At 43.2% G+C, this 22,235-nt stretch overlaps 1 protein-coding gene across 1 annotated transcript in view; it reads left to right on the forward strand.

Moving 5' to 3' along the window:
- Nucleotides 1–406: 406 nt before the first annotated feature.
- Nucleotides 407–22,235, forward strand: part of grin2da (glutamate receptor, ionotropic, N-methyl D-aspartate 2D, a) — a gene marked incomplete at both ends in the record, with an annotated part of 249,084 nt that continues 227,255 nt past the window's right edge. The window contains 2 exons of the mRNA XM_080442541.1: nucleotides 407–940; nucleotides 6,946–7,083. Coding sequence (XP_080298667.1) covers nucleotides 407–940; nucleotides 6,946–7,083 — 672 coding nt within the window. The remainder of the gene's footprint in view (nucleotides 941–6,945; nucleotides 7,084–22,235) is intronic.

Consider the following 22,235-nt stretch of genomic DNA (forward strand, 5'->3'; position numbering starts at 1 on the left):
TACTTTAGATAGTTGACCCCAGGTATTTAAACTCCTTCATAGGAGTAGTCCTAATGTAATGCCAAAAGTTGAAGTGAATTAATTATGTTGATATGAAGTCACATCGCTCAGCCTTCTCTTCTCTTCTTCTCTCCTCTCCTCCAGGCTCTCCTCTCCTCACCAGGAAGTGAAGCGCGGCAAGCCGCCGTCCCGCCTCTCTCCTTCGCCCGTCCCGTCCCGTCCCAGGAAGGAAACCCAACCCCACCCTCTCCAGGGGGGCTCCACACCTCCCTCCATTAACTCCTGTATATAGAACCAGCACAGTCTCCTCCACTCTGCAATCCCATCACTCCCCCTGTCTGACCCCCCTCCTCCTCCTCCCCCACCTCCTCCTCCCCCCGAATCCAGTCCCGCCAGAAGAAAGTGGATGGCGGGCCCGAGGCCGGCCCTCTCCCTCCTGCTGGCCGTGCTGGCCCTCACGGGGCCCGGACGCCCCTCGCCGCCCCTGCTGCTCCGGCCCCGGGAGAGAGAGAGGGACTCGGGCGGCGTCAACATCGCCGTGGTGCTCTCGGGCTCCTCATTCCTCCCGGAGACGGCGGTGGTGGGAGGCACCGGGGGGGCCGGCGGGGGCGGGGGAGGCGACCCCCCGGGGCTGGGGCCCGGTCCCGGGAACGGTCCGGGCGGAGGTGGAGGAGGAGGAGGAGGAAGGGGGGTAACGGCGTCGGCGGAAGGAGGAGCAGGCGGAGCTCCGGCGGCGGCGGGGGAGGGTGGCGGTGCGTCAGGGGGCGGAGCGTCGCCGTCTTCGACGTCGTCGTTCATCGCCTCGCTGGCGGCCCTGAAGGGGGAGCAGGTGTCCACGCCGTCGGGCCCGGCCAACGTCATCTACCTGTCTGTCAACGAGAGCAGCCCCGGCTCCCTGCTGCTGCAGCTCTGTGAGCTGCTGGCCACCACGCCCCTACAGGTACACTACTGCTACTACACTCACTTCATTATACAACGCCTCTACAGGTACACTACTGTACTACTCACTTCATTATACAATGCCTCTACAGGTACACTACTGTACTACTCACTTCATTATACAATGCCTCTACAGGTACACTACTGTACTACTCACTTCATTATACAACGCCTCTACAGGTACACTACTGTACTATACTCACTTCATTATACAACGCCTCTACAGGTACACTACTGTACTACTCACTTCATTATACAACGCCTCTACAGGTACACTACTGTACTACTCACTTCATTATACAACGCCTCTACAGGTACACTACTGTACTATACTCACTTCATTATACAACGCCTCTACAGGTACACTACTGTACTATACTCACTTCATTATACAACGCCTCTACAGGTACACTACTGTACTACATTCACTTCATTATACAACGCCTCTACAGGTACACTACTGTACTACTCACTTCATTATACAACGCCTCTACAGGTACACTACTGTACTACTCACTTCATTATACAACACCTCTACAGGTACACTACTGTACTACTCACTTCATTATACAACGCCTCTACAGGTACACTACTGTACTACTCACTTCATTATACAACGCCTCTACAGGTACACTACTGTACTACTCACTTCATTATACAACACCTCTACAGGTACACTACTGTACTACTCACTTCATTATACAACGCCTCTACAGGTACACTACTGTACTACTCACTTCATTATACAACGCCTCTACAGGTACACTACTGTACTACTCACTTCATTATACCACGCCTCTACAGGTACACTACTGTACTACTCACTTCATTATACAACGCCTCTACAGGTACACTACTGTACTACTCACTTCATTATACAACGCCTCTACAGGTACACTACTGTACTACTCACTTCATTATACAACACCTCTACAGGTACACTACTGTACTACTCACTTCATTATACAACGCCTCTACAGGTACACTACTGTACTACTCACTTCATTATACAACGCCTCTACAGGTACACTACTGTACTACTCACTTCATTATACAACGCCTCTACAGGTACACTACTGTACTATACTCACTTCATTATACAACGCCTCTACAGGTACACTACTGTACTATACTCACTTCATTATACAACGCCTCTACAGGTACACTACTGTACTACATTCACTTCATTATACAACGCCTCTACAGGTACACTACTGTACTACTCACTTCATTATACAACGCCTCTACAGGTACACTACTGTACTACTCACTTCATTATACAACACCTCTACAGGTACACTACTGTACTACTCACTTCATTATACAACGCCTCTACAGGTACACTACTGTACTACTCACTTCATTATACAACGCCTCTACAGGTACACTACTGTACTACTCACTTCATTATACAACACCTCTACAGGTACACTACTGTACTACTCACTTCATTATACAACGCCTCTACAGGTACACTACTGTACTACTCACTTCATTATACAACGCCTCTACAGGTACACTACTGTACTACTCACTTCATTATACCACGCCTCTACAGGTACACTACTGTACTACTCACTTCATTATACAACGCCTCTACAGGTACACTACTGTACTATACTCACTTCATTATACAACGCCTCTACAGGTACACTACTGTACTACATTCACTTCATTATACAACGCCTCTACAGGTACACTACTGTACTATACTCACTTCATTATACAACGCCTCTACAGGTACACTACTGTACTACATTCACTTCATTATACAACGCCTCTACAGGTACACTACTGTACTACTCACTTCATTATACAACGCCTCTACAGGTACACTACTGTACTACTCACTTCATTATACAACGCCTCTACAGGTACACTACTGTACTATACTCACTTCATTATACAACGCCTCTACAGGTGCAGTACTGTACTACTCACTTCATTATACAACACCTCTACAGGTACACTACTGTACTACTCACTTCATTATACAACACCTCTACAGGTACACTACTGTACTACTCACTTCATTATACAACGCCTCTACAGGTACACTACTGTACTACTCACTTCATTATACAACGCCTCTACAGGTACACTACTGTACTATACTCACTTCATTATACAACGCCTCTACAGGTGCAGTACTGTACTACTCACTTCATTACACAACACCTCTACAGGTACACTACTGTACTACTCACTTCATTATACAACACCTCTACAGGTACACTACTGTACTACTCACTTCATTATACAACACCTCTACAGGTACAGGTTCTGTTTTATCAGTTTTGTGTATTTATGATCTTTATTTGTTTGTCTCCGCCAGGCCGAAAGGCATGGCAGAGACTATGTTTTGCACCCTGTCCATCCGTCCGTCCGTGTGTTCGTGTGTCCGTCTGTGTCCGTCTGTCTGTGAGCAGCTAATTTCCGGCCCGGTCGCTGCAAAACTGTGCACACACACTCCCTGCATGCCAGAGCCAACGTCTGCCCTGAATTTTTCAGATTCTTTTTATATTACTCCTACAGATTTTGTCCAAACATCACGCAGATCGGTACACTGTATCTCTATAGTCATGTGATCAACATGGATCTGTCCGATTTTCCATATTCCATCCTGATTGGCTAAGATTGGCTTCCAAAGTTTGCAGGTTTGATGCGTTTTGAACAAAATGCCTCAAATCATGAACGCAGCATGCGATTTCCGTGACATTTTGCACGTACATTCCCACTAGGCCGAGGAAGAAATGCCACCCTTTTCACATTGGCCTGTTATAGCGCCACCAGCAGGTCTAATTTAGCAAAACACATTTTTGGAACAAAATGCCTCAAATTATGAATGCAGTGTCCTGTCCGATTGCCGTGAAAGGCCTTAGATGAAATGGCATCCTTTTCACATTGGCCTATTATAGTGGCACCAGGTGGCCACAATAACCTACCTGACCTGGTGGAGACCTGTGCTCCGAGGAGCACTTTTTCTAGTTTTCTATGATTTTAGATAGGCTCTTTTCAAATAGCTGATGTGTATATCATTGCTGTCGGGCAAAAATCTCCATATTTTAACTAATAAATTGTAAATTAACGCCTTACTTGATCATACTACAGCGTCACACTAAAGCGTTGGTGAAAGGGCCTACTCTGTGTGAAGTTTGCATGTTCTCCCTGTGTCTCCTAGGGTAGTTAATACCCTCACAAAAACATATAGTAATCCTGGTCGCTATACCGCCTCCCCCATGACAGCTGGGGCGCCTGATGGAGGGGAAAGGAACTGGTTGGAATAACGTGTTCCTTCCACGCGCTACGTCCTACCGGGGAAACTCCCCCCTGTCAGGTGACAAGAAGCTCAGTTGGCTCTCATGCATTGAAGGAGGCATGAGCTCGGCCCTGGGCTCCCTAGGTTGGTGGGGGGAGTGTAGCGCCCATGAACACTTAGGAAATTGGCACCGGGTGAAAAAAGGTTTACCAAATCGTGGGATACATTTATTTTAAAGAATCCTGAAAAGTCACAGTTTTGGACATATGAGGTTTCCACTCGACAGAGACGATATTTAGGCTTTAAGTGTTGATCACCTGTTTTTGGAACCCGCTCAAGGACACCTCTGGCTCCCCGGGAAACCACTTTGAGAACCACTGCACTGAACCGTGCAAATATGTATTATTACATCAACTGAAGAATATATCATAATAATCGTCGATCAAAACAAAGTCTTGGATGATCCCTGTTTGAGGCACATCTAATAGACTATTTTAGTATATTTTTAGTATTTTAGCCAGGTAATTTAAAAGTCATGCATGGTTGAAAGCAGAACTCTCACAGGGCTACAGTACATTTGAACTACATTAAAGTGAGATATAAAGCATTAAATATGAGTGTACAGGTGATTGATGAGCATATTTCCATATCAAGGGTTTACTCTCCTCCTCTGATCTAGTTCAGCAACTAGAGATCAAAAGAGAAGCGGTTGTTAACACAATGGATCCATGGAAATGTCCTGTGATGATGGATGCATACTGTAGAGTAGAGCAGTGGTTCTTAAATTGGGGTCTGGGGACCCCCAGGGGTCCTTGAGGGGGTTCCAGGGGGTCCCCAGCTAAATGATGGATAGGAACCAAATGAACCCTTATGGATCTGTAACTCTGAGTGTGTACAAATGGAACCAAATGGACCCTAACCTTAACTCTCAGAGTTAAATAAACATTGATTTTACAATATAAATTGGGGTCCCAGAGATACAGAAGAGTAACAACATCACAATGAAGACTGCACCCTTAAACAAATATTAATAAAAGTAGATGTATACAACCTTTAAAGTCATCCTGCCTGTTGCAGATACACAAAGACACCATCAATAAAAACAAGCAGGCCCGGAACGGATGAATGAATGAAGGAATGCATGAATGAATGAATGAATGAGTGAGCACCACAGCACATCGAATGCAATGTGTTTCATTACCCGAAGCAAAATTAATGAGTGAAACGAAAATAACAAATGCATGGATGAGTGAATTTATGAATGCGTAATTGCAACAAATAAATTAACGAAGGGGGACCGTGCCAACAGCTAATAATAATAATAATTTGTCTACCTACAGGGAGTGTATGGCCCTCGGGACCTCAGACAATGGAATGAACAAGCCAACCATGCCATTACCCGTTGAAAATGAGTGCATTGACATGCACACAGTCATTACGGCAATACATAATTCATGGAAATGGTCCTCTAAAAAAAAAACCTTACACAGTAAAAGTCCTGAGTGTTAATTTAACTCTGGAAGCATACAAATGGACCCTTCCGGGTCCATTTGTATGCTGTCAGAGTTAAATTAAAGAGAGGAGTGGATGACAGGTGTGCTGTAGCGTAACTACTGTAGGGAAACGATTGTTTTTCTGCTGATACGTTTCTAGTGACGCATCTAGACTAAGAGTAATCATGTTCTAGGTGGTTAATATCACAAGTTTAGCTATGGAGCTCATATGGTCATTTTCTTTATTCTGCTAACACGAAGAAAAGGTTAATTTTCACATTCTATTCTATTCTATGGTTCTGTTGTTGTTGTTGTTGTTGTTCTGTAATCGTTGTATGTTTTGTTTGTATTTGTCTGGTTGATGTTGTTTTAATTGTCAGCTAAATATTCTCATCTCAAGAGGGTTATTCCTAATAAAGAATTTCAGACTATTCTATTCTATTCTAATTTAGTAGGGGTGTAACAGTTAATCAAGCTCATTGATTTGATCTATTATTTAAAAAATATATAATTGATGATTGGTAATGTAATACAATTATCGAGTAATAATCGATCCCTATGTTGGGCATGTCATTATAGGCGTGATATTGTTTAGCAAAGCCAAAAAGGCAAACAAAAATGGAATTGGTTGCAAATGTTCCAAAGTTCAGAGCAAAAACAAAACACAATTCAATCGTTAATCGCCCTAGTCTATTGTAGTGTACAGCGGTGGTTCTCAACCTGTGGGTCGGGACCCCAGGTGGGTCCCCAACATTTTTTTGGGGGTCCCCAGATGATTTGCTTAATGTGCAACATTGTTTTCTCAATCAACAGTAAACAAACCAACAGTGTATGGGTATCTGCACATTTCTAAAGTGACAATTTAAGGATTTTTAAGACCTTTTAATACCTCTAAAATGAAGAGGGAAAAAAAGACCATTAGGCTACTGCGTGAAAAATAATCAACAAACTATACTGTTAAAAAAGTCCAAATTGTCAAATATTACCTAAGAAAGAGGCAACAAATTGTGAAAATAGCCAATCTACATGCTCACAATGACTCGCAACGCAAGGCGTTGTGAGCATGTAGATCGGCTATTTTCACCATTTTAGTCTGTGGAACTGAGTCAAGCTACATTTTGTGTTTCAACTCCTCAGTGCTTTTCAGGGTCGGGGGTCCCCAGTTCAAATATGATTCTTTTGGGGGGTTGCGGCCTGAAAAGTTCGAGAAACAGGACCTTTCATTTAGCAGCATTGCTCTGTGTCTTTTCCCAGGGTTTGGTGTTTGAGGAGGAGAGGCCGCCACCCCCTAACCGCGCCCCCCTGGCCCCCATGTTGGAGTTTGTCTCCGCCCAGACCGGCGTTCCCGTGGTAGCTGTAGGAGGAGGGGCCAGTCTGGGACGAGAACCACAGGTAAAGAACTAAAACATTGCAATGTTCAGTTTGGCTGTTGACAACCACACACGTTTGAGAACCACGTCTTCTTATTTTTAATTAAAATGATTCCTCCCCACACACATTTGTGTGTGTTGTCACAGCTGTTGTATCCTCTTGACTGACCTGCCATTGAGGAGTTTAGGAGCCCCCACCGGGAGGAAGTAGAACCTTCGTCCACCTCCTCCCGCCCTCCTGTAGGATTACGTACCGTGACAATTATCACCCTCCCCGTCCGGCTTCCCTCCCCCGAACACGGGCCAATCATGGTCATATAGACACTCGACAAAGCCGGATGCACCCACTACCTGCCCACAACCTCTGTGGTGGTGGGCAGGTACTATACCACTGTGCCACCCGAGTGCCTAAGAAAATAAAATGTTTTAGAATATCTTTAAAATGTATTTTTGAATTTTTGAGTTTTTCCCGAGTACCCTCCCTGCCAGCACGAGAAATCCCAAGTTTTTACTTTTGACTGTGGTCGCGCTATTCTGTTTATTTTTCATGATCACTTTCGCTTCCTGACTCCTTCAGACTCATTGGGTTCCGGTTTCATGACGCAGATTCCGTTTCCGGTTCTCATTTCTTTCCCGCGGTCATTTTTGGCCAGAATAGGGAAAGTCACGGTTTTTCACACTGTATAAAAAACGAACGGAGAGGTCCACGTCTACTCTCTTTGGTCTGGGTGATGATCAGTCATCGTAGTCGTGTATCACATCGTAATTTAGCCCGATCAACGATTGTCGAAAATGTCAACATCCGGTTATGACCGGATGTGACATGAGCCTGTTTGGGAGGGGGCGAGTGAGCCAGCGAGGTCATCAATGTGTCGATTTGTTGCTCTCTACTGGTAGAACTGTATTATGGGTTTAAAAACCCAATCAGATCATTTATTTGAATGAAAAATTACAAAATTACAAAATAAATAAAAACGCAAATTGCTGGCACTGGGGGAGTACTTTATGAACATACTCTTGGCAGTGAAAGAGTTAAGAAGCAAGCTAGATATGCTTAGATTAATTGCATTTATTTTAGGAAATAATTATGCAACTGCAAAGACGGAACGGGAGTCGAGGGCGAGGCGGGCATCCTTGAACCGTTGCCGTGCAGTTTCCGATGTACACAGACTGTATGACGAGAGAGAGAGAGAGAGAGAGAGAGAGAGACTAATAAGAAAACAGGTCACCCTCTAACGTGGACGAAGAGATTTGTCGGAGTGGCATGATGCCTCAGGGCAATTTCAGAAGCATTTGAAAATTGTGGCAACAATTTGGCAGCAGTCTGTACGCTCTATACTAGAACACTGTGTTCCCTGAATTTATACTGCATGCCAGTGTCCTTGACCCGAATGGAAATAGTGACCTTTTTGAAATAATACTTCATCTATACTATAAATGCTTCACAAGAACAACGTTGGTGTACTAGGTTCACTGAAAAAAGCAGGCATTTCCTGGTTGAGCAGACTGGTTCATGTTTGGCTACATGTTTATGTAAGCGTGTAGGCCTACTGTAGATGGCCTATTTTCGGTTATTAGTTATTTTAAATTTAAAGACTATTTGCAGTGGTCAAACTAGTGATAGAATACATATTCAATCTTCCAGAAAACCCTGACTATCTCAGATATTTAATAAAAGCAAAGGTCAAAGCCTCATTTAGAAAATTCTTGGCTTGTTTGGCTACCAAAATATCATCATTTTATATATTGAGCTAATTGTTTATGAAACACAACGCACGTGCGCGTGCGTGTGTGTGTGGATGGGGGGGACGGGGACGGGCTCCTTTCACCCTGTTTCACAAATCACAGATTAGGATTTGGCACAAAGGGCTCTATTCAGAGCCAGATTTGAACAAACCACTAATTAGGGATTTCGGACTAGGCAAGAGGCGTTTCCCCGCAAAATTCGGTATTCTATGGCACCCCCCTCACCCGCCAAACACCTGAGCTACCCGTTACATTATGCATAGGTGTGGTTTGGGCGTTACAATGATAAAACCAATCACCGTGCCAGAAGCCATTGCCTTTAAGAGAAGACTGCGCTAGCCGTCATCCCGATCCAATATATGCTCTAGCCTATCTACCTGTCTGCACTGTTGCCTGGTCTGATTATTATAAGCCACATTGGGCTTGTTTTCCTTCTTTTTTTTTAATCCAAATACATTTTTATATTAATTTGTAGCCTATTGTGTTCACAATAAGCTTGTCATATTAGTCAGATCCGGAATAGTATATGAAAGCCATTTAAAATATGTATACTATTGGTACACACTGGCTGCTCCCAAATAATTAATTACATCATGTTGCGACAACGCTCCTACGTGGTACACAGACAAACAGTAGCACATGGGTATAATAAATTGGACAGTTTTAGGAAAGGTCTATACTATAGCCTATGTACTCACGTTGGCTGTTATCGTTCTATTTCCACCGTTCTAATGGATTCCAGGGGTGTGTAAACATCTCTGAAGTTGCTCCATAGTTTCCTCTGAAGTGACGCAGTTTTAAAGTTAACTTACATCCATATTGTCCCCGTTATCTTTCATCATCCACCTTTGTTCAGTAATCCCGAACAGAGCTAAACTTTAAGTTTACATCAATCAAAGCCTCTCAAACCCAGACACATTGCTGCGATGCGTATGTGCGTCGCATGTAACTTGCTTGGAGCTTAATGCAGTGGTTCTCAACCTGTGGGTCGAGACCACAATGGAGCACCCAACGCCTGGCGAGCTTGTAGATCTGCTATTTTCACAATATTTATCTGTGGAACCGAGTCAAACAAAATGGGGGGGTCCCCAGTTCAAATATGGTTATTTTGGGGGGTCATGAACGTAGCGTTTACGCGGGGAATATAATAATAATATAGGCTAATATATATAATATAGGCTATAATATAATATTGACCCGCACGTCCCGCAGCAGGGGTTTAATGAGACAGCAGCCAAAATGAAAATCACACTATGATCCGATCACCTTATAAAAAATGTAAGTGCTTAAGATTTTAGCCCAAACCCAACGGGACCCGACCCGGCCCGTCGGCACCGGCTGAGCCGGGTCTAAGTTTTTTTTACATCCAAATAAATTCACATATTAATTAATTTGTAGCGTAGGCTATTGTGTTCACAATAAGCAACTTGTCATATTAGTCAGATCCCCAAGAGTATATGAAAGCCATTTAAAATAGTTATATATTCCTACACAGCTGATGCCAAATAATTAATGAACAGGGCAGCGCAACGCTAAAGTAGCCTAGGTCAAATCAATCACTGTCTTGTCATGACGCAGCAGTAGAGAGCTCCCTTTAAACTTTAAACCATAACATGACATAAATAATGGATCTTCAGAACTTTCTTCATGTCATTTTCACCTCAAAGAAATTGTTGGATTATTTCTTCAAATGAAAGCACAGGCAGCGGCCAGAAGGTAACATTGGGTGTGATTTCTCCATTGCAAAAATGATTACGGTTATTCTATGAAACATATATTTCATAGAATAACCATACTCATTTTTAAAATGGTTATGGGGAAGTGTATATATTTATATAGCCCTATTTGCTCCAAGCTGTTTTTTAAATAAAATATAGACTGTTAGGGTAGAATGACTCCTGTTCTTAACGAATTACCAAGATTTAATGAGAAATAAGGCTTCTTTAGAAAAATGACTGACGGGCTGACTGGGTCTAATTTGTCAATTATTAGTCGAGCCAGGCTGAAATATTTAGGGGATATGAAAGCTCTAGTTAGTAGTTTGAAGTGCTCATGTGGCCTTAGAGTTGCTTCTTTTTGTTTTCATAGACCTGCGGACTGCGTTGCTTATTTCTCTCCAAGGCTGGCAACACGGCTCATGGTCCAACGCACAAAGCCATTGTAGTGTCTGTGTGCACTTGACGGGTGATTTTATAAACCAGCGGGTGCTTCTAGAATCCACTATCCCCCGTCCCCAAGCCGTACCCATGTGTGTCTGTAGAATTGCAATGTGGGGGATATAGCAACAACACGCCCACAGGCACACCTCCACGCGCAAATAACGGCGTCGGCATAATGGTGACGGGTAGAGCAGGTGCTAGAATAACCTATTGGGGCGGCGCAGGTCCATTATCCCGATTTAACGGGGAATTTTTGGCCTGTGAATAGAGCCCAAAATCTCTCAGTTGTGAGATTTTATTTAGCTTAAATCCATACAGTACACAGCACAGACTACCCATGTACAGATGTCTAGGGGAAAAAAAGTCCAGATTTATACAGACAGAAAGGTGTAGAAAAATAACCCTAGCGTCCCTATCCTAATAGGCAAACATTCAGTGAAAATGAGAAAACTGTCGGCAACAATAGCAGCTCACGACAGCAAGCTGACACAACAAGCTCACACCACATTGGGTTGTGATGCGTTGTGAGCTTGTAGAGCGGCTATTTTCGGTGAAGATAATTGGGTGCAAAAAAAGGGACCCCTGGGGGGACCCTGGTCAACAAAGTATATCATTGCTGTCAGCTGTCGGGAAGGAACCTCTTATCTCCATTTTTATATAATCGTAAATTAACGCCCTGCTTGATCATACTACAGCGTCACACAAAAGCATCAAAAGTAGCAGATCTACAAGCTCGTAGATCTGCTACAGAGCTTGTAGATCTGCTACTTTTGCTGTTTTTTAATTTTAATCCTGAAAAGTGACAGTTTTGGACATATGAGGTTTCCACCCGACAGAGACGATTTAGGGTGTGTGATCTAAAATGTTTAAAAGTGCCATGTTGCCACTGTCTAACATATACTGTAGTAGTGGAATGTTTTTATTTTATTCACAACAATACCATTATTATATCATTGTGGTCGCATTAATATTCGTGTGCACCTCCGGATAATAATGATTCTTATTATTGAGGCTTGACTGAAAGACATAATAAATATGTTCTGCGGTCCCCCACCTTGCGTCGATAAAAACGCCACCCAAATATTAAGTGTGCTTAATATTCCGCTTGACTTCCTAGAGGGAGTGCAGACCAAATGAAGAATATACACTGACAGACAGCCCTGGGAATTTGTGCTTAATTACTTTTGGGACGACGTGCCACGGCAAGTTTCCCGGCACACACCAGGAATCAATCAACCTTGTGTCAACAGTATTTTCAAGCCAACGGGCTCGGGAGGCTGAAGCGAGTTGCGGGCGATATCTCTGCTGAGAATCCCACGTGAGCGCGGTGTGCCAGCAGAGCGGCTTTTGAAGAGAGGCTGAATCCACACAGTAATGCTCAATTTCTGTCTGCCTCGCGCTGCGCTGCCACACACACGCACACGCACACGCACACGCACAAGCACAAGCACACACGCACACACGCACACACGCACCACATCAAACGTAGAAGAACACACTGGAGCAGCTCAGACAATAAGCCTCTTTATTAACCCATTCATTCCGGGAACGCATCTCTGTCATATTTAGATTTCTTTGGCTGTTCAAAAATAGCAGATCTACAAGCTCAGGTGAGCTTGTAGATCTGCTATTTTTGAGATATCGTGAATATTTGAATATATATTTTTGAAAGCAAACATTTGTAAAAAATATTTTGTTTCAGGGACCCCCCAGAAGCAAATATTTGAGTTACAAATGTTCGCTTTAACAAATATATATTAAAAGATTTGCAAAAAAAAATCAAGATAATTTTTTTTTTTGCAGATCTACAAGCTCATAGCGCGGCACTCTGTGCCGCGCTATGAGCTTGTATATCTGCAGTTTTTTTAATAGCCAAAGTATAAGATAGCGCTTTAAGTACACACAGGCGTTCCCGGTTTAAATGGGTTAAGATGCTAAGTATACAAAGAGTATGTATACATCAGACACAACGTTTCCATGCTACTGCATCTTCCTCAGACTCATGAATGGCAATGAAGATGCAGCAGAACTGCAATCTTTGCACTTTGTCAGGCACTTGTGTGTGTGTGTGTGTGTGTGTGTGCGTGTGTGCGCGTGTGTGCGTGCGTGTGTGCGTGTGTGCGTGTGTGCGTGCGTGCGTGCGTGCGTGCGTGCGTGCGTGCGTGCGTGCGTGCGTGCGTGCGTGCGTGCGTGCGTGCGTGCGTGCGTGCGTGCGTGCGCGCGTGTGCGCGCGTGTGTGTGTGTGTGTGTGTGTGTGTGTGTGTGTGTGTGTGTGTGTGTGTGTGTGTGTGTGTGTATATACAGCCAGGGAAAGGGAGTAAGCAGTGGTGGATAAAGTACTCGTAGCAATACCACAATATAAACATACTCTGTAACAAGTAAATGTACTTAGTTACTTATACCACTGGGAGTAAGAGGTGATGACTCAGCACACAGCCCTGAGGGGCTCCTGTGTTGAGGGTCAGAGAGCCTGATAATGAGAGAGATGTAATGTTGGCCATTCTCACCATGTGACGGCAGCTTGTCAGGAGGTCCGGTATCCATAATTGCCACATGGTTGGGTGCAGGCCTGGCTATGTGTGTCTCTGAGCTTTAAGTGTCACGCTTGGCAGGAACTATTGCTGCAGAGCTGTAGTCCACAAACAGCATTTGTACACATCTGTTCCCCTCATCCAGCTAAGAGCGGGTTGTGTGAAGAGTCATGGCAATTGCATCATCTGTTTTGACGATATGCAAATGGCCATGGATTCAGCTAGGTAGCATGGAACAGTTGCAGTCTCTCACCAACAACCTCTCAAAGCACGATAGACGGCGACGGAACTCCAGTCATTCAGACATGATACCTTCACTGAGTGCTGGGGTATCGGGCCGGCGCAATGCTAGACATCTTGAGGCCTGCGGGGACGGACCTCAGCCTGGGAGAGGGAGAGATTGAAATGTATTACAAAAGTTGGTCAAAGCACATGCTTTGAGGAATGTAGCCTGGGACAGGCCATCAGGGCCTGCAGCCTAAAGCTCCTTACACACCGGGGGCGATTTTTTTCATGCGAATAATACGTTTTTTTAAAAAACCTTATAAAGTCAATGCAAGCTTCCATGGAGCGAAAAAGCGAAAAAGCGAAGCGAAAAAACGTCTTTTAATTAATCGGAACGAGTCCGAATTTTGCGTATATTCGCATAATCGCCGGTGTGTAATGACCTTAAAGGGCTGTTCTCACCAAGTACTATAACTATAAACATTTAATTAAAGAAATCAGTCAACTGAATGGCAAAGTCGATACCAAAACTAAACCAAATAGAATAGTAAACTATATAGTTTTAGGCTTGTTTGTAAAGGTGATGTTAGTCACAAATTGAAAAAAAGGTGTTCAACTCGGCAGGGAGGTAGGCAGAAGGGTTCTAGTTATATTAGTATTTTTTTTAATGAAATGAAACATGCAAACAAGAACCTTTTTGTGTATATATACACACGTGTGTCTGTCTGTCTGTCTGTCTGTCTGTCTGTCTGTCTGTCTGTCTGTCTGTCTGTCTGTCTGTCTGTCTGTCTGTCTGCTTATGTATGTGTGTGTCTGTGTGTGCTGTTGACAGAGAGCGTGAGAGAGAGATGTAGAGAGAGATGCAGTTTGATGTTACCGTGTCAGACAGTGCAGGTATAATTATTGGGGCATGCCTCCTGATGGAGATTTGCACTCCACTGAGCACACATGTCTAGTTCAGATTGCAATCAAAGTCAAAGTTTGTGACGGAAGAAGGAAGCAAGATGCCACGGCTTAGAAAGGAGCAAACTTGCAATCTCGCCACTCCGACAAACAAGAAGAAAGCAATCCTTTGGCAACCACCCACATCTGAGAAATAAGCCCACAAGGGAAAGTTTCTTCCAGCAGCTAAGAATATGTGACAGTTTGCCAATTTGATGAGCCCTAACGCTGTGTTCACCTGCATGCGCCTGCACTAATTTCCCCCTCATCCCTGGCACTTGTCCTGTGAGGCGTCCTATTTGTCTTCATTACACAATATAATCAACTGATAGCGCACACATTGCATAGCGTAATTCAAGAGTAACGGAAAGAGAGCAACACATCATTATTAAAAGAATATAACATGCAGATGGACTTTTAATGGGTTGGCCATTATGGTAAGATGTAGGGTTTCTCAAGGGTTTTGTCATGTCGTATGCAGGCTATATCAGTGGTTCCCAAACCGACAAGCAGTATATATAGTGTATACAGGGCATCTGCACATTTCTAAAGTTCCAATTTCATGACTTTTAAGACCTTTTTAATTCCAATTTGACCAAATTGTCAAATATTACGTAAGAAAGAGGCAATTTTCACAACAATAAAAATCTGTGGAACCTAGACAAACTAAATGTAAATGCCTACAATTCCAGGTGCTAGTCAGGGTTCAAATATGATTCTTTTGGGCAGTCGCGGCACTGAAATGTTTTGGAACCCTTGGGCTACATTTTGTGAGGTAATTAGGAGGCCACTGCATTGTGCGTGCATACGTGCGTGAGCAAGAGAGAGAGCATGGGTCTGACAGTAACTCACAGTGTCCTGTAGGCTATACGGCCCCTGGGCTCACAGCCAACTATTTTAATGCTTCAGGGAAGATGAATCACCGTCAGGTCAGTATGTAGATAAAACTTTAGCATTGTGTCTTTTTCAATGAAGTTACACTTTGGCTTTACTGACAGTGATTAATCTTTTAGTGAAGCCAGCCTCTGTTCATGGCTTCATCATTGCAAAATAAGCACAAAACACAAATAGTCCAAATATCCCTATGATTCTGAAGTAGTGGTTTCCAACCTTTCCTGGATCAGGGCCCCAACTTGAAAATCTCAAAAGGGCTCGTGGCCCACAAACTTTTAGCCTGCTGCTTAACAAACAAAACAGAATATTCCTCAGTGCCTCATAATATGCAGCCAAGTGCAATAATTAATACATTTTAGTGCAATTCTACATGCCTCCCATTCTGAAAAACTGGCATGTCATTCACCCTCACCCACAGTGGATCAATGGATAGTAATGTCTTTAATGAGACATTTGTGGTCTCTCCTGTTGGCGCACAATAGAGGGAATGTCAACGTCAATGTGTGTGCATCCGATCTGCATCAGATGGAACAACGTTTCATCTGACAGCCTGTTTCTCTCCTTTGACTTAATGTGCTTCATGTTTGAGAAGTTGCTCTCACAGGTGTATGTGCTTCCAAACATACTGGCCATTTAGAGGTCAAAATCCCTGAGGTTTGGGAAGCGGGGCTCAGGTAACAATTTCCAAAACGAAATTCCCTTCTCGTTTTTCTTTGGATTCAGTATAGTAGTGTTACCACTTTGCCGTTTCGCCGTCTGACAATGGTTTCTTACTTTTAGCAAGATCAAGTGAAACGGCATAAGATGCCTTGAGACAGGACTCCTGTATTAGTTGTGGCTTTGGTAAAAAAGCTCTGCCTTTTATTTTTTATTTCAGGTCAGCGACAGCAGATCTGGCAGCTCCAGTGTACTTCTAATATTTGTCTTCATGGCCGACACCGGTGTTATAATGGCGACTTAAATTGAAATCCTTCATGGACGATTGCGTCTGTAGTAGGGGTGTGCCGATACACTAATTTCACCAAACGATACGATACGATATTTGGCTCACAACTTCGATACGATTTCGATACGATACGATACGCACTTTTTTATTATGAAAATATATAGGGGAGAAAAAAAGCAAATGCAAACAAATAATTCAGACGCAAACTTGTAGCTTTTCAGCTACAATAGCCGTTTTGAATCCAAATAGGGCAATAGTGTGACACCTGACCCGAAAAAAAAAAAATGTTGTCACCCTTTTCACCTTGGGGCTGTTTGCATGCCTGATTTATTATTATTGTAAAAAAAAAAAAAAAAAAAAAAAGATATTTTTTTCCCCCAAAACGATACATATCGTCACGAAAACGTATCGCAATATATATCGCGGGACGGTATATCGGCACACCACTAGTCTGTAGGCACACTAAACACATTGGTTTGCCTTTGAATTCTGTAAAAAGATAATCCATTTCCCCTCTTGCCTGAAATGTACGATTCTCTTGATCAATCTTTCTTTTAGCGCACAGAGAGATGTTTCCTCTTTCTTTTCTTTTCCCTCCTTCACTGGTGAAGCCCAGACTGCCAGTGCCAGGATGCGATCATGACGTCATAGCCTAAAGGAGCTCTTACCAATGCCGAGAGCGCGCTCTACTGGTGGACTGTTGAAATTAAAATGTATCATGGAGAGTTGGAACAACTGAAAGCAATAATAATGTATCAATATTCGGATATTGGCTTTGGGCCGCATTGAGTGACGTGAGGGCCGCATGCCCATCCCACAGTGTAGGAGACACCGGAACCGCTGTCATGAATTCAAGTCTCCATGAGGTGACTAATCGATAGGAAAAAGGTATTTTGTGGGGTGAACTATCCCTTTAACGCGGCAGCTGAATGGCTGCCTTGATGAGTGAGACACACACAAATAGATGCTACTCTATTTGTTTAATAAATTACTGGACTTGGCCTGCTTGTCTCCTTCTGGGTCCCCACTTCTGACACACACCGTGACAGGATATCGGGCCATTTACACACTTCCGTATCCCCTATATACCAGTGGTTCTCTCAGTGGGGTCCGGGGACCCCCAGGGGTCCTTCGGGGGGAGATTTATACGTTGGCTCTTCAAAAATAGCAGATCTACAAGCTCACAGCTGGTACATTTGCTATTTTTGAATTGAAAATATTTAAATATCGAAAAAGTTTGTAACATTTTTAATGATTTAGATATTTTTTTTCAACATACATCTTCTCTTCTGGGGGTCCCTGGCACAAAACCTGTTCAGATAGGGGTCCGCGACCAAATATATATCAATTTGGGGGTCCTTGGCAGTTGGCACGAAAAAGTTTGAAAAACACTTCCCTATGCACTGCATGAAAAGGGGGATAAACGTGAATCTATGGGAGATGCATTTCCCCATGCAGTCAACATAAATGTTGCATGTGCATATGAGCATATGTGCATATGCAGTCGCATAAATAATTCCTACTGGAAACCAAATTAGTCAAAGCCTATATAGCTGCTTATCAGAAATGAACATTTGGAAATATGATATATTCTATTCAACTCTCTATGAACTTGGCAAAATTCATTCAGTGAAAACACGAGAGACCTTCTGCGCCTGCTTTTGCTGAATTGGCAAAACAACCAAGATGTTATTGCCTGTCTTCCTACAGAATGTTAAATGTAGTCATGGCTGACAGTACAGTTTGTCATTTGCTCGAAAGCATTACACAAATAAGTGACCAGATGATCATGCAGCGGAGTTGGTGGTGTATGTGTCCGCTAGTGTCATAACGGTAAGCGCAGAGGTAGCGTTTCTGAACAAACAAGTGGTGAAAGGCTGCTTACACCAGCTAAAAACCAGGAGACGGACAAGCACTTTGCTAGGAAAGATTTACGAGTCTTCTGCCAGGCAGAGAGACATTTGTATCAACCAACAAATGGATGAACATTCTTCAGAGATACCTTTGGTGAGTAATGTTAGCGTGATAAATTATGTTTGCGTGCTGGCTTTATTCAGTAGAATGCCTGGACAATTTGGTTGGGAATGGCATAAGTTCGGTTCCCCATTTTTATTTCATTTAAAACAATTGCCATTGAGTAGTACTGGCTTTACTGCTAATACTTGCTACCTTGTGATTTTGTAGATTCATTTAGCTAGCTGTAACTTATCTTCTTTTCCTCTACCCAATGGCTTTGATAACTAGCTATAACCCTTGTTCAACATGCCGTGCAAAGGTGCAAAACAAATACCCTGCAGCTGGCCCTATCCATTGCATTGATATAGACATATCCCTAGACATAGATTTTAATTGCCATTGTCATTGCATTTTTTTTTTGTGTTTCACAAAAAAACTTCATAGCGTTGTAGTTTCTTAGTTACAGGTTCCCTCTAGTTGCTACAGGATAGTATGTTTATTAAGCTTCATAACCATGTTGTCTCTGTCGGGTGGAAACCTCGTACGTCCAAAACTGTTACTTTTCAGGATTCAAATTCAAAAATAGCAAAAGTAGCAGATCTACAAGCTCAAAGCTTTCAAGCTTGCAGATTTTCTACGTTTGGTGTTTTTGTGTGACACTGTTGTATGATCAGGTAGGACTTTAATTTACGAAAAAACACAAAAAGTTAAAATATGGAGATAAGAGGTTTCTGTCTGACAGCAACAATGTGAATTGTTTTGACATTTTGTCTGTATTCTATTTGTTTAGGTGTGAGGGGCGTGCGTGCGCGAGAGAGCATGTGTCTGACAGTAACTCACAGTGTCCTGTAGGGCAGGCTATACGGCCTCCGGGCTCACGGCCAACTATTTTAATGCTTCAGGGAAGATTAATCAGTCAGGTCAGCAGAGATTTGTGTATGTAGATAAAACTTAGTATTATGTTTTTTTCAATGAAGTTACGCTTAATTGGCTTTACTGACAGTGATTCATCTTTTATGAAGCGAGCTTCTCTATTCATGCATGGCTTCATCGTGCAAAATAAGCCCAACACACAAAAGTCCAAATATCCCTTTGATCAGTGCTTAGTTTGTAAACTATTAGGTGCCGGAGCTCAAGATTCCAACTAAAAGTCATGCCCCCCACCCCTTTTTCCTCTCTCTCTCTCTCTCTCTCTCTCTCTCTCTCTCTCTCTCTCTCTCTCTCTCTCTCTCTCTCTCTTGGAGTCCATAAGGATATTTCCACGTCCTCTCATCAAGTTTTAAACATTGACAACTACTTTGACATGAGGGGGAGGCGGGTTCTTTGCGTTATTTGCGGAGTCCTCTGTAACGTAATGAGCGTATAGAAGTCAGATCACCCAGCAGCTCACGGTCCTTTTCCTTTGCAAAAAGTTATCAAAATATAGAGATAAGAGGTTTCTGCCCGACAGCGACTTATTGTTTTGACATTTAGGTGTGAGGGGCCTGCATGGGAGAAGACGAGACACACTGCTCAGGAAGTGGTGCAGTTTAGTGGGCGAGCTTGGATCCTTTTTCTTCCCTCTGCAGTTTTCAGTATACTGACAGCAGCAACAGCCTCCAAGAAAACCAGGGCAGAGCATAATAATAAAGCACTTGGGGAGCAGCACGGACATGCCTAACCCATTCGATCCGGGAACGCATCTGTGTCATTTTTAGATTTATTTGGCTATTCAAAAATAGCAGATCTACAAGCTCATAGCGCGGCACTCGGTGCCGCGCTATGAGCTTGTAGATCTGCTATTTTTGAAATATCGTGAAAATGAGTGCACATTTTTGAATATATATATTTTTAAAGGGAACATTTGTAACTCAAATCTTTGCTTCTGGGGGGTCCCTGGAACAATATATTTTACAAATGTGTAAAAAGTGGGCGGTGTCTTGCTAGCTAATCACAATACTGAATGGAGTCGATCAATCATGTACAAAGGATAAATACATTTATTGAAACACTCTTTATGATGGACAAAACCATAACTTGAAAAAAACAAAATTTTGGTTTTTTTTCAAGTTATGGTTGCTTATATAGGGCTATGCACATGTGTCATGTGACACTGGCCAATCACAGTCCTGAATAGGCTGTGATTGGCCAATCACAGCGCTGGATAATTCTACTAATTTCCTGGGCCCAGATCACAGCGCAGGAAAATGTACATTTTTCCAAATCTCACTTATAGGGGCGGTTTCACCGCCCAAAAATAGCAGATCTGCAAGCTCATATAGCGCGGCACTTGGTGAGCTTGTATATCTGCTAATATAAAATGACAGAGATGCGTTCCCGGATTCAATGGGCTAAAGGTGATGAAAAGCCCTGACCACTGCAACACTTGGGGAGCACGGACAGGCCTAAAGGTGATGAAAAGCCCTGACCACTGCAACACTTGGGTAGCAGCACGGACAGGCCTAAAGGTGATGAAATGCCCTGACCACTGCAGTATCAGACTGGCAGCGAAGAAGGTCTGATGCCATCCGTGGACTGCTGCCCACTTATCTATCGGGTTGCATGCCACGTAAACAGTGTGACTATTATAGCCTACAGTATATATGCTCCCAGGGCTTCATTACTCTCTCTATATAGGACCTCAATGGAAACACGTCCACTGGACTTTTTTGTGTGATCCTTTTAGACTAAGTGTATGACTGTACTCGTGCTGTTTGCATTTATGTTTTATAAAATGTTCAATCGATCAATCAACTCTGTCCCCTCCGTCTGTACACAACAAAAACATGCCGCCTCAGGAACACTGAGCTGTCCAGCTTGATTCCTCTTAAAGTTGCAGTTCACATGTCCAAACTTGGTCAGAAATATAAATGTTTGATCAATATGGTCCATGTCAATTATTTTTCTCACCCAAAACAATTCCATAAAGGGAGTTTTATAGCACCTCAAACTTGGCTCTGTCTTTGCCCTCATTTAGAATTCCAGGAACCATTAATTATGCCAGTATGCCACACCTGTAGAAACAACCCCTCATTAATATGCTAATGTCACACGCCCCTGGAATCAACATGCAGAAATCCCCCCAGCCCCCCACACCCCACACAAGAAAATACCCACTGGGCATGTCAAAATAGGTGAACATTCGGCCAAAATAGCAGATTTGCTACGTGCGACGTGTTGCTTATTTTAGGCACAAATATTTGGTGTAGAGGGGGGAAAGGAGGTGACCATAGGCCCTTGGGGGACCCTGGTGAACGAAGTACATAGTGTATTTAACCTTTATTTAAGCAGGCATACAATTAACACATTAACCGCCAAGAACGTAGTCCTACGGGCCGTTAAATCCAACTGTTAAGCGCCGAGACCGTAGCCCTACGGGCTGTGGTGCTTTTTCCTTTTTTTCGATTTCTTTTTTTTTTCAATTTTCCAGGGGGACCATTTTCAGTGTAACACCACCCGAAATCGACCGGAAGTGCGATCACGTTTTTTGTTTCCCGTCTGCCTTCATTCTAAGTCGTACACAAAAAGCCCTGTAAAACCTGTAATGGGACATGTAGTTTTTCATCCTCGCATTTCCCATGTTAACATAAACGATCAGAACTCAAACATGGCGGCTCCGTTTGACACGCGGTCTCGACGAGTAGACACCAGGACATGTGCCCGTTGTTTACAAACATTGGATCGGGCAATCTAAAGGATTTTAACGGGGCCTATGGCGACCTGAAAAAAACAAAAAACAACAATAAAACCTTGGCACTGGTGAGTACATTATGAGATTAGCCCTTGGCGGTGGATG

This window comes from Gymnoscopelus braueri, assembly GCF_963280865.1.
Source record: "Gymnoscopelus braueri genome assembly, chromosome: 11".
Taxonomy (NCBI): Eukaryota; Metazoa; Chordata; class Actinopteri; order Myctophiformes; family Myctophidae; genus Gymnoscopelus; species Gymnoscopelus braueri.